The sequence below is a fragment of the Vollenhovia emeryi genome, unplaced genomic scaffold, assembly GCF_000949405.1.
Source record: "Vollenhovia emeryi isolate VEMERY1.0 unplaced genomic scaffold, V.emery_V1.0 DF939206.1, whole genome shotgun sequence".
In the NCBI taxonomy this organism is placed as follows: domain Eukaryota; kingdom Metazoa; phylum Arthropoda; class Insecta; order Hymenoptera; family Formicidae; genus Vollenhovia; species Vollenhovia emeryi.
Window position 1 is genome coordinate 288,402 of NW_011967160.1, and position 15,354 is coordinate 303,755.

Sequence of the window (15,354 nt, forward strand, 5' to 3'; positions counted from 1 at the left end):
ATAGGATATATTTCCGGAAGTTGCGTTAATGCTTTGCAGTCCTGCAAAGTTAATGCTAACGTCGTTCCAGGTAGTTTCTGATTAAAAAAGGCAATATCTGCCAAAAGTTCGTTTTCTTATAAAATTAAAGAGAAAACAAAAGCAGACTCTCCATCTTGAACAAAAAGCGGAGTAATTATTTGGAGCTTAAACGCGAGCAAATGTTTACCGAAATTGCAAAGTATTTTCTTTTTTTTTGCAATGTATCTGTGCGCTACTTTTATGGAAAACTCGTACCTACGCGAAATACGGGCAAAGTGCTATGTGGAAAGCGAGCGCAGTGAGACCGTGGGAAATTGTGGGGCATCTCTCCTTTCTCGAAATTGCTGCCTCGTTCTCCAAGATGCTACACAGCTAAACGAGTTGAAATGCGGGGCCGCTGTTTCCAACGAAGGTCACCGAGACAATTATATGATAGCGAATGTGCCAGAGGCTTCTATACAACTGCGAGAAAGAAGAGTTACATCGCGGAAACACGCGAATCGACTGTTTCATCAGTGGCGTCTTTACTCGGAAGATCGAAAGCACGCCCGGAAAAGTTGCGACTGGACGGGTCGTTTCGTTCTTCAAAGAGTTACTTACATACGTCAATATTGTATGATGTACGAGAAAGATCGCGTGTACGAATCGACGACTGTTTTACGGCTCCTTCGCAAATATACGTCCTGAATAAGAAACGATAAATTTTACGGTAAACGGCGGAACGTTAATTCTTATTCGACCAAGTTATTTTGCACATTTATGTCGCACGTAATCCACGCTTTATAAGAAAATCTATTCTTGCGAGGGACCGCGGAGAAATTCCTTTTCACCACATGACACATCTAGTGGAAGGAAGCCATTAGGTTCCGAGTCATTCACGCAGAACAAAAGGTGCTAATACTACCCGAGCAGGATATTATCTGGCCAACACCCCCCTACTAAAAATAATCCTTCTTCGTACGGAGTGTTATCGATTTTACGGCGTTCGCGACAACTTTCGAGCGACTTGAAAAAGTTGAGAGCGGCGTCTCTGTCCCAGAAAGAAATTCCTGATATTGGTGCGCGGACTTTTAGAGGTAGACATCAAAAGAGGAAAAATTTGAGGCGAAGAAGTAAGGTTGAACAGCACCGGAGGGATCAGGAAGAAAGATAGTGAGTGAGAGAGTGTGTGTGAGAGAGAGAGAGAGAGAGAGAGAGAGAGAGAGAGAGAGAGAATATGCCGAGAGAAAAGAATAAGAGAAAATCAAGGACGATCGTTTTCTCGAACTGATAATCGAAAATTTCGAACGTGGGGAGTCGAGGGCGAATTTGCGGGTAAATTCGCTAACAAGAATTTACTCAAAGAGGGAGGGAAAGAGGAAAGTTAAGTAGACCGCGAGTTGAAACTTTAGTAGTTTGTAACTTCGGTTACCTGAATATTTTTCGATAAAGCCGACGAGTCGATAAAACGACGCGGTCCCCGTTTCATCGCGATAGATCCTCTTTGTTAATGGCCAGGCCCTTCATGAATGATCGGGAGCCAGTCGTCTTACTCGCTTTACCGTGAAACAACAACTGGATGGGTGAGTAATACTTCCAGTCCTCGTAATATCCGATAATTGGCACTTGATATTCGCGCAAAATTGCGCAGTTAAGACTCCCCGACACTCAGGTCACGTCGCCTCCTCTATTTCTGTCTGACCTTAATTAATGTAAAATATTCGTGCCTATACTTCGTATCCGTTACCTCCTGACTCCAATTATTATCGGATTATGCTGCGATATGTATTATCAACATTTCATTCGATATGGTTTGTAAAAATATCGGATCCATCGCACGCGTTAAACTCAAAGCTGTAACGAACGAATTAATGCTTCTTTCAATCGACATGTAAAATACTTAATTGAAAGATATCAAATAACGATCACGTTTCCCGGTACAACGCTCTGTGTTTTAATTAATGGTCAGTATGGGAAAAGGTACAATTACGTATACATATTTTATGTATCGCGCTCCTTTTCGTGTGTGTCCGCGCCGGTTCTATATTCCTCGAACGAGTAAATATTTTTCTAATTAGCAATGGCGTAGACCTCGATCGGAAGAAACGTTTATTTGTGGAGGGTCTCACCTTTCGCACATACTCGACATTAATCGAAGGTCTTCTCGCATTATTGAAATTGGCTACATTCCAGACCAGAAACGACAAATTTGACGCATATACATATATATATGCACATTGAGATCTAATAATATTCCAATTAAATTTCTATTGCGCGTTCATGGATACGAACATTTTACACGAATAATCTCTAAATAATAAGTAGTAATATCGCATATCGTGTTGGTTAAAAATAAACAGCGAGATAAACGAGAGATTTCGTAGAAGAGTTAGGTAACGCGGAAGGCAATTTGCGAAAAAGCTCGTCGCGCCAAAAAGCTCGCGAAAAAAAACTGGGAAAACTCGACAAATTTTCGTTTCGATAAAACGTATTAGCCGTATATCGAATCGCATACCTGTCGGTGTGAAACGAGAGCGAGAGATACCGCGAGCGGTGATCAGAGCAACCGCTGAGAGATCAAAGATAAATGAGAGATGGTGCGGCTGTCTTCCCAACGCGATCAATAATCTTTCCGCTTGTATAAATAGCCGGCTATTGATTTTCCACTTTGCAACGTATTCTTCGTTTGCCTTCTCTCATCGGATCGCCGGCCTTCAATATTTCAGAGTGAGCACCGTGAAAACAAACAACTCGCTTCTTCATCTCCGAGTAATATGTCGATAAGAGATAGTTGGGCCAACAAACAAATTAACAAGCTAGTCACGTGAGCCGGGATGCATAAACTTGTTTAGATATTAGATTACATTTTAATAATCGCGCGTGCAAAGGGGTCACATATTTGCATCGACGTCTTGTTTCATTCTTCGTGGCACGTGTTACTCGTATATTAATAACGTGAGATTCAAGTAATTTGGAAATATACAGAGATATTGAAGTTCGCACACTCAGTTGAAAAAAAAGTGTGTTAAATTTCACAGATATCACATGTCCCAAACGGTCCACACAAATTTCTGTGTTAATTTAACATAATATGGATATGTTGAATGATCACACTAATACTCTGTTAATATTTTACCACAAAATAAATGCAAATCTCAAAATAATTTGAAATACAGTTTGCGTGAAATTGACATATTTCTAATGACAAAATAAATTTAAAAAATATAAGTTTTACATTTTACAGATGTAATAAGTCAAATGACGGTTCGAAATCACTCTCGCTTATGTTATATAGAATAAGATCAACATCTTATTCTGTAAATTTTAACAGATCAATCTTGTTACTAAATACATAGAACATATGTATTGTGTAAGATTAAAATATAAGTACACATTGTGTTGTTTCAACATTTCTTTTCAGGTATTTTAATAATTTTACATTTAAGGTCAATTAACCCAGGAGCAATACGTTAAATTGACACATGAATGCGTTGAACATTTAACACAAAATTTTTCACCGGCATTTTCTTTAACAAGAAAACAAAAATTTTCCAACTGTGCAGTAATAAGGCGTCGATCGATTACTTTCTATTTTAATCGGAAGACCTCGATTTTGCCGTATCCATATCTTAAGTATGCGAAAACCGCGTCAGCGGGTCATGAAACGTCGCAGGGGGTTCGAGTTTCGGAGCTGATTGCACAAAGTTAAATATATTCGGATGGTACGACGCATCGTAAATCTGCATCAGCGTTGGGCGTTCGTTACCGGCGAAATTTATCGCACTGATGTAAAGCATTCTCAACGTGCATTTCCTGTGTGGTCGCTGCTCCAGTTTGCCCCGACACCCTTCCCCTAAATTCACGTTTTGACCTTGTCCGGCGTATAACGTACGCGAGAAGTTCCGGGACACGCTATGCGTGTCATGCAGAACGCGCGATTCTAGTTTCAGGAAATTGCGGGCTACGCGTCTAGAACTCTTTGTAGTGTCACGAAATAAGCTAGCACGAAGCTCTAAGGCAATTCTCTGTTTACCCTTGTATTCTCACGCGAGGAAATTACAGTCCTTTGTTAGTGCAACTCCGGTTTTGCGCGCACAATAAACGTAATGCCGCATAAACTGTCGAAATAAGATACGTCGAACGTGCCGAGGGGACGCATCGTAAATTGCGTCACGCGATCGTAATTTGCAAATTCACTGTCGTCGCCGTTTAAAGAGATTCATGCCGTAGCAAAGGTCCCTGATTTCACGATCGCGGAAAATCGAAGGAACGAAGGCTGCACCTCTAATGCGCCTCGAGACGATTCGCTGATCCAGAAGTACTGTCGCAAGGGTCAAAGCGTAATCGAGAGTCAGACGGAAAGTCAGGGGTGATTCCGTAAACCGCGCCAAAGCGTCATGTTTTTTTCATTACTCTCTTTGCCTTTCTTGAATGTAATGAAATAGAAAATGTCTACTGAAGAATGCGCTATCTTTGTGCCATTAGAAAAGATTCCAACTAAACGAAATCATTGCAACGGGATTTAATCTACATTTATTACAATAGACAATTGTCCCTTACTTTTTTTCGACATTAGTCGACTTGTGAAACTACGAATAAAGCCAGCTTGGAGGTGTTTTCGACGTTTCTATCATTGCGAAAAGAGAGGCTAATCTAATCGATTACGTATATTAAGAAATTCTTTATTTTCGGAAACAACGTTTAACCTGAAATATGAAAAAGCTCTTAAAAATTTAAAAACTTTCCTTTATCTTACACCTCAAATTTATACTTTTCGAAACGATTGACTGCGCGACTTTTCCTTTAATTCAAAGTTGATCGTTTCTAGAACATTGATTTATAGACATCTTTTGTTTTATTTTTCATACAAATTAAAAAATGTTTTTTAATTTTCCGGTTCTATCCTAATATTTCATTAATAAAAGTGAAAACATTTTTGTAATCTTTATTGTTTCTGCTATTGATCGAAAAAAAAACAATTTAGTTATTTTAATAAAAGTTACAAAGGGGCGGAATATTGGTCGATAGCGTTATTCGCGTAAAAGAACGGACACAATTCTACGAATTAATTACTATAGAAGCAAAATCCTATTTTTATTTTGCTGAAAATCTTCGTTTCTGCGATATCTCTTTAAAGACTTCGTTGAAATTGTCGTCAAAGGTAAATACTGATCCCTCTACCTCTTCTGTTGTTCTAAAATACTCGCGAAACGCAGAAAGCCAAATCCATGAGCACGCACACACACACGTATTTCGGTTGGCTGAACCCCTTTTTCTTTGAAACCTAGAAAAAAAGCTTTCTTCCTCTCCCGTATTTCGGTCGCTCGCTAGCGCCGAGCCCGGTCGCTTTCCATTCTCGCGTCGACATGTCGATTGAATACCATTCAGCTACTGTGGAGCGCTATAGAAAACTCGTTGTTGACTCGTGTTCCCTCTCGCCGTGCGCGCGATCGGATACATCCCCGACGTGGACAACCGCCCGACTTTTGCACCGTACCGTGTCGGGAAAACGAGAAAAACACGCGCGATCGACTGCACAAGGCGAATAATCGTCTCGACGTGTCGCGATCCCGCCGAGACGGTCGATGTCTCCGAAGCCTCACGTTCGACGAGGGTGTGTGCGGCAGATAAAAGCAATCTTCTTCACCGCGTTACACCGACGCGTGAAGAAGACGAAAGTAAATATTACGGGCGACGAATCTTTTACAGAGGCGCAGCTTTCCTCCTCGCGGAATATTCGCTCTGCCACCCCTCGCCGGATTTAAGAGACGGCAATTATTCTTGTTTGCCCTGTCATTCCCGTGGCGTCGTAAGCCCCATTTGCGTGCGCGCGTGCGCGTCCGCAAGTCCCGTAAGTTAAGGAGACTTAAGGGTGGTTCCCGGCGAACGGTTTCTCAAGGACGCCGCCGTTCCTCCCGTCCTCGTCGATTTGCCGATGGCGCGCACAACCTATTAGACCGTGTGCCGTTTCACCCCGTCGTTTTTATTCTATCCCGAGGGCGAGCGTTTTTCTCCTGCCCGAGGTGATCACTCTCTGAAATTCTACCGAAGAGTCACACCTCGCTCGTTACTTCGTCATTAAATGCTTTGATTTAATTCCGCGCTGCGCTTCAAAACTGCTCCCTCGCGAGTCTCACCGGCAGTACTTGCGCCCCGGCGTTGAATAAAAAGGCGAGGAACTTCAGAAACGGAAAACAATGCCACCTTTCTGATTCTTCCACGGAGCACCGTCGATCCAACTTTTATCTTGCCAATTTTCTTATCGCTAACAGGACGAGACTTTTTTTTCTTATTTCTCTTCACCAAGAAATTGAACATTTTTTGCAGAGAACTTAGCACTTTGCCGTCGATATAGGTCAGTTATATTTCAGACTTGAAAAGTATCATTATCAAAACTGGAAAATTTCCGTTCGTTCCACGTATTGTTGGCTCACCAGATAGTCGCAAACTTAGTCAGGTCTGTTTCGCAAGGTGTACGATAGATGTATCGCTATCACGGGAGCGACCTTAATTCTTGTGAACTTTTACGAGCAGTCCGTAACTCCCAGGGCATCTCTAAATTGTACGTGAGACGAATTCACGTGTGCGAAATCGCGAGAACGCGTCGACTCGCCAAACCGCGTTGTCGTTAAAAATTTCGAGAGAATTCCAAAAACTCTCCACGTCGATTCCCATCAATGACGCTCCGCCGTTAGCGAGATCCGCGCCCCTGTAGCGTCGCGTTTGTCACGTCTCTTGGAAATATCGCGGAGAAAATTGCGAAGGCTTTAAGAGGTGGAAAAGATCTCGGGCGATCAAAAGAAACGAAACAACGGACGCGAGAAAGTTTCGGCGGAAAGTGCACTTTGAACAAAGCGGGTTACTGCAATCAAGGACTCCTCCGCGAGACGTGTCGCTGCAGATACAGCAGTCGTATGTACTTTTAGCCGGGCGAACTCTGAAAGACTTCGTTAGGATATACGTTTGTCTCCGTCCGCCTTACGGAGAGAGACGTCGCCGATGGGTAGGGCGTCGCGCGAGGAACAAATTTCGCCGCGCCTATCCCTTTAACGGCTGAAGCGTTAATGTCCTCCATTTTCTGAACACTCGCGCCGGATTGCCCTCCACGCGCACCTTCTTTAAACAGTCGTCTACTCGCGGAATTGCGTTGGTTTTAAACAGACAATCCGGGACGCGGTATTCCAGATTGGAAAATTCCGAGAAAATATTTCTGCAAAACGGTCCGAGCATTGGGTCCACGGCTTTATACAACGTCCCTCGCTCGAGGGCATAAAGTCGTATGGGAAGTGAATTTCCGGGGAAACTGTGATTTAAGTATCGCACGGTGACATCTTGTTATAAAACTGCCGTTCTTCGTGAGAGGTAAAGTGCATCTCGAGGCGAAGAACAATTTTATTATAACTTTTTTACTATCTAAAGAATTATTGTACTTATGGAGAATTATTTACACCGGCACGAAGTGAATTTTTCTGGGCAAACTGATGGTGACATTTTGTTATAAAAGTGCCATTCTTCGTGAGAAATAAACCCAGAGAACATGCACGTCTAAGAGACATCTTTAAGACGTCTTATGTCTATGTCGAAAAGGGGATTCCGTTTAATTATACGAAGCATTACTCTTGCATATATTTTGACGATTATCAAAAATTAGAAACGTGCGTTTGGAATACCGTATATATCGAAGGTTAATTATACCGCCTAAAACGGCGTAACTATGGTTACGGCGATTAGATTAATTATAGATTGACGTTTTAACACGTGCGAATTAATAACAAAAACTAGTTTCGCTAATCGCGCGGCTTAATTGCGACGCAAGAGAGAAGGAGAGAAATTATTATCGATCTAATTCACGTCCACCGAGATTATATCGCGTCAATCTAGCGAATTACGAAATTATATCTACATATGCGATTCGCGTACACACCTGGCAACTGGGAAAATTAAATGACCGTGTCCGGCGACCGCTCGCAGTTAGTTTATCCAACTACAATTAATTTACGCTATCGCGTTACTTTAATACCGATAAACCCGACATATATGAATAATTCGAAACGCACAAACTGTAATCGCAGATGAATCGCTAACGATCGTCACGCTCACAATAATTATTCTGTTGCAGCGCACCCGTGCCGGAATGCAAACCCGAGAACAGATCGGCACGTGGCCCCGGAGGACGCCCGGCGCCGCTCTTGCGCTCCAGGACTCTGCCGGCGATCGTCGTACCTGGCCTCAACATACTCCAAGCTCAAATCGATGCTCGTTACAACGGTGACTATTAAGCGCTAAGGCCGTTTTATCCTCTTCCGCGAATGCCTTTTCGTATACAAGTTACTGCCGTCATTGTTGTCTAGAACCCATTCTGTTACGATAATGTTTCTCTTCTATTATTATACCCCTGCAACGATCCGTTGCCTGCAGCGCCTCTCCTTCGCGTTTCGAGTACGCAAGTAATCTTAAAATGCTCCTCTTTTATCCTCTCTTCGGCTGGCAATCCGCTTCTGATGCGCGAATACGGTATTGCTCCTTTACCATTGTTCTATCGCATTTTTTCCCCCTTACATTTCTCTCCGCGACACGGCAGATGGCAAATTAATGTCTGTTACGAAAGAAACGTAGTAATATATAAACTATAATAATTGTCTCATTACATCCGTATGAGTATAACTTAGTCCGCTGCACGTCATTTATCTGCATTATTCTATTCGCTGTGTTAAGCATTTTACGAAGCCGCATCCGAGTCTCTCTCTCTCTCTCTCTCTCTCTCTCTCTCTCTTTCTCTCGGTATTTAGTCGTAAATTTGAGAAACTGCTCAATAGTAGAAATGTTACGTTCGACTCGCTAAGAATACACGCCTAAGCAGCCCCTCTCACATTTAATCATGGTCATCTTTCGCTCGCATTCAGCGGTAACAACGGGGATATCGGTCGTTCCACCTTCCACGGACAATACGACCTGCGCAAAGCGCGGAAGCACGGCTTCCCATTGTACCAAGCTTCTTACGCCGAGAATATCCTTTACGGACGACACGATAGGTAAGGTACTAAGAATTTATGGGATAAGTCGTAGAATGGACTCTCGAGTTTATATTGGAGTTTCAGCGCCGGTTTCGCGTTTACGCCTCAAAAAAAAACTGATGTTCTTACGCCACTTTCGCAGCCCTATGTCACTTTTTTAATCGCTCTGTCTCTCACACTCTCTCTCTTTCTCCGTCTCTCATTCTTCCCGTTACGCATGCGAATCTAAGTAGATAGGAGATTGCCAGTTTTTCTATCAAGACTATCAAAGCAGATTAGACACGATGTACATATTGATACTTTCATGATGTAGTTTCGTCTTAATGTACATAATACAGAGTTCAAGCATGTCAGTAACAATTATTATTACATAGCATTGGCAACTGAGCGAGAGTTGAATGAATTTTTTGTTACTGTACAAAAGCAGGTAGAACGCGATGCACTGGAGGGACACAGTCGCAAGTTTGCAAGCATATTATTTTCTCGGTACAAAGTAATCGATACTCTCTCTTTAGCACAGCGTCGGTACATATATTCGATTTAATGAAAACTCGAGCGCTATTATCACGTTTGAACAATGAAATTATTATACGATCGCTTCTACGATTGTCAAAGTCGCTTGAAAGTCGTTGAAAATGTTACGAGCGCATTTTGTAATTATCCTCATACTCTTTTAACGGGAGGCACACTTCGAAATTCTCCCGAAGAAACTTGACCACGTCGCAAGGACGCGCGAGCGATGTCGCAGAGCTCGTTCGCGCTCCGTACACGCGAGGGTGCCGAGGGAGTTGCCGGATGGATTTTATGCCGGTATTGACTCCCGAGGTAGCCGCCGAGGATCGTTGATTGCGCGGCCCCGTGCGCAATTCTTCATGTCGGATTTCCTCTGTGACAGGAGAACGCCGCGTTTCCGACTCCGGTCCAGCGAGCAGGGAATCCTCCAAGGAACACTCAGCGAGAAGCGGCAGGCTGAGCACCAGCAGCATCGGCGGCTCGCAGCCTCTCAACCGGCTCGCGAGGCTCTTGAACCAGCGGCCGAGCTTCACCCCGAGTGATGAAATTCCACGACGGCTCTCCTGGGAGAGGTACGTCGACGAACCGACTGCGCCCGGGCATCTCAAAGTGCCCACGTGCTCGCCGTGCGAAAATCAAATCGTGTCCCGTCCCTCGAAATATCGGCGACGACCACCGACGACGAGAACCGGACTGACCTCACTTGACTCGACTGTAAAGAACTAATCGAAAAGAGCCGGATATTGTAATCTCATATTTCCTCGAGACAGGCGAACGTGGAGCCGTATCTTTCGAGAGCCGTAAGAAACTTTGGTATTCTGCGCGTATAACAAGCGTGGAGTGCAGCAAGATTGGCTCCGACCAGCGATCGACACAAAGAGATATCAGTTGGAGCCAACGGAATGCGAAATTAGATGGAAAGCGAATAGACAAACGTTTCGCTCGGCGGAACTGCTTAATAATCGCACTCGGCATTTGCTTTGCAAAGTGTCCCGGCCGGACCGGGAATTAAATTCCGGGTCGTTTCCACGAAGTGCCAAAGAATCGCGCGATTCTTTGTTCAGGTACTAACGAAATAAGCTCGAGGTTTTTTTTTCCAAGCTTCTATCTAGAGATTCGCGAAATATGCCATAACCGACACTCGACACATCCTCTCGACGACGCTTTATCATGCTGTCTACATCCGCCCGTTCGGGGAGACGTCGTCCTTACTCGCATGACTCGCGATATGATCGAGCATTTATTTCGCGTGACTATAGAAATATTAGATTGTTAAGGAACACCTTGGTAAGTAATGACGTGCATAAATCGCTCGCGCTTAGCGAATTCTTATGGAAATGACCGCGATAAGTTACCCAGACGGTAGATGATTCCAGGGAGGAAAAGTGGTTCGCGTTGTGGCGGATAATATCATTTCTTGGGGAAAGATACTGAAAATAGGAGGATGGGTCGCGCTTAGTTATCGCCGTGTACGCGTTTCATAAAATATTGTGATTGTTCCCTTTGGCAAATAGGGCACGGGCATCAAGTTTCTCATTGAAATCGATGACCAGGGCGAGTGTAGAATGGTTTCCTAGTTAGTGATACTACTGTGAGTATGCTTTTATTGATCGTGTCGATGAATAGCGCTTTGATAGATTTCCCGCGCGGTGGCTCGCTGTATAGGCTGCTTCGCGTAAAGTGGAAAGCAATTTTCCCGAATACATTCCTGTTTCGGAAACACAAATTCTATTCCCAGACAGGAGCGCCGATTGTTCTGGAGATATCCTGTTCGGAACGATCAGCCTGTCCTGCCCGCGGGCGCTCCTTCGATAGACTCGACGTTATCATTATGCGCGAGCGCCCTGAGTTACGAAAATTGCCTTCGGATTAAAATACAAATGTCACGGAGTTATTCCAAGGAGCGACGGTATTTCGACTGCGTTTACGAGGGAGACCCCAAGGCCGAGCGCTCAGTGGAACAGGCTTCGTATATTGAAAGGAGTCGAACGCGATTAGGTCAGGGAGCTCCTTTATCGCTCTCATCTCTCGGTATCTTATCTCTTCGGTGCCACTTACGCAGGTTCGATCTCGTTGATTCGAGCGTAAATCAAGTCTCATCTCAATCGTGAGAGTGATTATTTCATTGAGCACGATCGACTCGTATCACAGGCTCTCTTCTGTAATAAAAATGTTCCGTCTTTAAACTCGGGTAAGGATCTCAGCTCTGTCGATAACAAACGCGATATAAAATCCTGCGGCCTTTAATCTATTTGCTGTTTTCAATGACAAGTCGATTCCTCGCGAACCGAATTCGCGGGCAGCCGGATATCAAATTATTTTGTAATAATAATGTTTCTTTTTTAACAAGCTCTTTTGTACTGTACCTTCATTTTGCCGCGTTGAACTTTTTTTTTTATTTCGGAGAATAATATTAGTATTGTACGCAATAAATAGAGAGAACACAAAGCCTGCATAAACAATTGTAATTTTAAACGATGCGTAAAACGTTCGAAAACTCACTACGCGAGTGTTATATAAATATATATCAGTTCGCCATGCATGTCACATTACGCTATCAGTTTAGTTTTCGACCCGGCTGGCCCGGAAGCAAACTAATTCCTTACGCAGCGGTTACATCATAATCGAGACCGATAATAATTTCGTTTTCGGACGGAAAGATACAGCGGTGTCGAGCGTAGGTGTGGACGCACTTAGGATATTCTACTCCGAGTCATCTGGCGTCTTCATTATACCATAAACGCGTATGTGCCCTCTCTGAACATATTAAATTACCGTCACCTCGGGGGCGGTATAGGTCGACGGGGAAACGCTTAAAACGGGGGAAAAGCACCCCTGCGCCGCATGCATCAGCAGTTCGTGCGAACCGCGCCCATGAAAATGCATCGATCGCTTGATTTACGATCCTCGTCGCATCAACGCGTCATTCACACGAACGGGATTTCTCTTCCTTGCTGTTATCGAAGCGAGCTCGGAGCTCGCTTTTTTTTCCATCGCGGATTACGGATTTTTTTTTCACGTGAAACGTGACAAATTAAATGTAGAGAATTCGCCCAAAATTGCAGGCAGATAGAACACGGAAGAGAGGTCTTCAATAATCTATCTATCGCGGAAGAATATAGATGGTACGATAGGGCACCTAATATCGCCTACCAAGATTCAAATCGGTCTCAATTGAAGGGTAATTGACATTTTTGTCCGTATACTTAGTCTCAAATGAAAGAGGAAGCATTTGTGTTTCATGTACACGCACCGGCATAAATGCTGTGTCCCTATCCTTGTGAGGTGCACGCACACAACTAGAGTCCCTGTAGTTGTGTGCGTGCACCTTACAAGGATAGGGACAGCATTTATGCCGGTGCGTGTACATACAACAGGTTCGAACAGTTAAATTCTGACAGATTTTAATCCACATTGAAAAGAAACACAAAACGGCAAAATCGGGAGTTTGAGAAAATAGCACTTAATATCGCCTACCTTATAAATGTTTCTAAAATCATTGTTCATCAATATGTATGAGTTTGTGAAGCTATATCTATATATAGATATTTATTATTTTACTCGCTATAGAATGTCGAACTTGCACTGTCTGCTAAAGAGTGAGAACAATATCGGTCCTAGTTTTTTCGTATTCGATTTTATTGTTAGTCACAAAGTAGGTAGGGTAGTGGCACGAAATATTACCTATGTACCCAATATCGCCCAACGCCGTTTTAGCGAAACTAATATTGACATCTGTTAACTGTGGGCAGAATTGTGTGCAAAGTACGACAATTAGCTTGTTTTATGAACGACACCAGTATTTTTAATATAGTTGTAACGATAATGACACTTTTATCAAATGACGTCGGTTGATCTAGTGACAGGGGTTTACCGGAAATAGTGTAGTTGTATTATTGCTTGTTTTTTTTCTCCAAATCCAAGAGTACCACGTTAGCGAATATGAATCAGAGAATAGAATGATGGTATTACAATTGAACGTTAAAACACAATGTTAACAATTATTATTAATAATTAATTTAACAATTAAGCTCACAAGTAGGCCATATTAGGAACGCGTTTAAAAAAATGGCATTTTCCATTTCGTTACAAAATTTGCGAAAACAACTTAGCAAACGCTTACATTTCCCAGTTGGTGACAAATAAAGTGATGTCTGTCCGTCATTGTAAGCTGTCAGAAGTTTTTCAGTCATTCTTGTGGCCACAGGGATACAAAATAGTTAGGGTAGGCGATATTTGGTGCCACTACCTTGCCAAACGAAAGGTCTCGTCAAAATGATCGCAGATATGTTAGTCTCAGAGTGTACCTATTTAACATTTCAGAGATATCAAAAAATTCCAAAATCGAGTTGGAGTCGACTGAAAGGTTTCCCAATGGTCGATGCTAATGACATCGTCCTGCATTTTCTATGAACCTAAGTAAGTTTTAGGTGGATTAAGTGAATTATTATCTGGGGCTCTTTTATTTTCTACAATCTAATCAATAGGTTCGGTCAAAAGCATTCATAACGCCATTTTTCGGAGCCCGATATCTCTGGAACGTTGAATAGGTACACTGTGAGCCTGACATATCTGTAATCAGCTTGACGAGACCTGTCGTTTGGTACCTACTTTGTGACCAAAATCGAATGCGAAAAAAAGGGGCCATTTGCCCATGGACACTTGTTCTCTCTCTTTTTCAGCACTCAAAGTTTGTTTTAATGCGTCTCCCGAGTCAGACGTTATTTCTTTGACGTTGTAACTTCAATATGTCTTCTTACGCGTGTTTGGCTACTAATGCTGTGTATTGCCGATTGATATCAGCACTTTGTTCACGAGATATCACGAGTGGCGATATTACGTTCTGGGCGATGTTAGGTGCCTTTACTTCTATTTCATGAAGGTTTATTAAATTAAACGTCTCTCTTTTTTCGTCTACAAAAGTCCCAAAAAGTGCCCAAAATCGAATGCAAAAAAGGGGCCATTTGCCCGTGGACACTTGTTCTCACTCTTTTTCAGCACTCAAAGTTTGCTTTAACGCGTCTCCCGAGTCAGACGTTATTTCTTTGACGTTGTAACTACAATACGTCTTCTTACGCGTGTTTAGCTATTAACTCTATGTATTGCCGATTGATATCAGCACTTTGATCATAAGATATCACGAGTGGCGATATTACATTCTGGGCGATGTTAGGTGCCGTCAACCCTATTTCATGAAGGTCTATTAAATCAAACGTCTCTCTTTTTTGTCTACAAAAAGTCCGTACCACTCGTATTAATCAGATGATATTAATTGACAGACGAGACTACAGTACGACGAGTTCCTGTCTGCCAAGGAGCAGTTCGATCGACAGCGTGGCGGAATGGGGATTGACAGGAATAGGGTCTGTCGGTGCGAACAACGGCGTGAGCGCCGGCAGCAGTTACGGTCTATTTGTCGAGCATCCGCCACCGAGAAGGAGTCCAAGTCCGCTGTTGGGAGCGAGAAACGACAGACTGAGCATAGTTTCACCCAACATCGGCAGGAGGGTGAAGGGACACAGGGCGATTGTAGGTAAGTGTCATTGAGAGTAAAACCATGCGCCGATAAGCATTTTATACGACGAAGATCGGCGGTGGACTTTGCCATAAACGTCCCTTTTCCTACCCGCCTGAAACTGTAAGGCTTCTAATTGAAACAATTTCAACGAGCGTTAACGGAAAGCTCAATTAATTAATTGGACGGTAGTGCCTAGTCAAAGGAGAATTGCTGATGCCGGGCGTAATTTTACGTAAATCATTAACCGGGACGTGGCGCGATTTTATGCCGGGAGCTGCAATGTTCTGCGAAATTAGTGCGACAGCTCAC

At 43.2% G+C, this 15,354-nt stretch overlaps 1 protein-coding gene across 4 annotated transcripts in view; it reads left to right on the forward strand.

Annotated features, from left to right (window-relative positions):
* LOC105561495 (ankyrin repeat and fibronectin type-III domain-containing protein 1) overlaps positions 1–15,354 on the forward strand; it is a 95,036-nt gene that overhangs the window by 38,721 nt on the left and 40,961 nt on the right. For 3 of the 4 annotated variants that reach the window (XM_012011527.1, XM_012011526.1, XM_012011529.1), the window contains exons 3-6: positions 8,120–8,268; positions 8,904–9,032; positions 9,910–10,099; positions 14,807–15,060. In XM_012011527.1, the coding sequence (XP_011866917.1) occupies positions 8,120–8,268; positions 8,904–9,032; positions 9,910–10,099; positions 14,807–15,060 (722 nt within the window). The remainder of the gene's footprint in view (positions 1–8,119; positions 8,269–8,903; positions 9,033–9,909; positions 10,100–14,806; positions 15,061–15,354) is intronic. The other variant, XM_012011528.1, reaches the window with a different exon arrangement.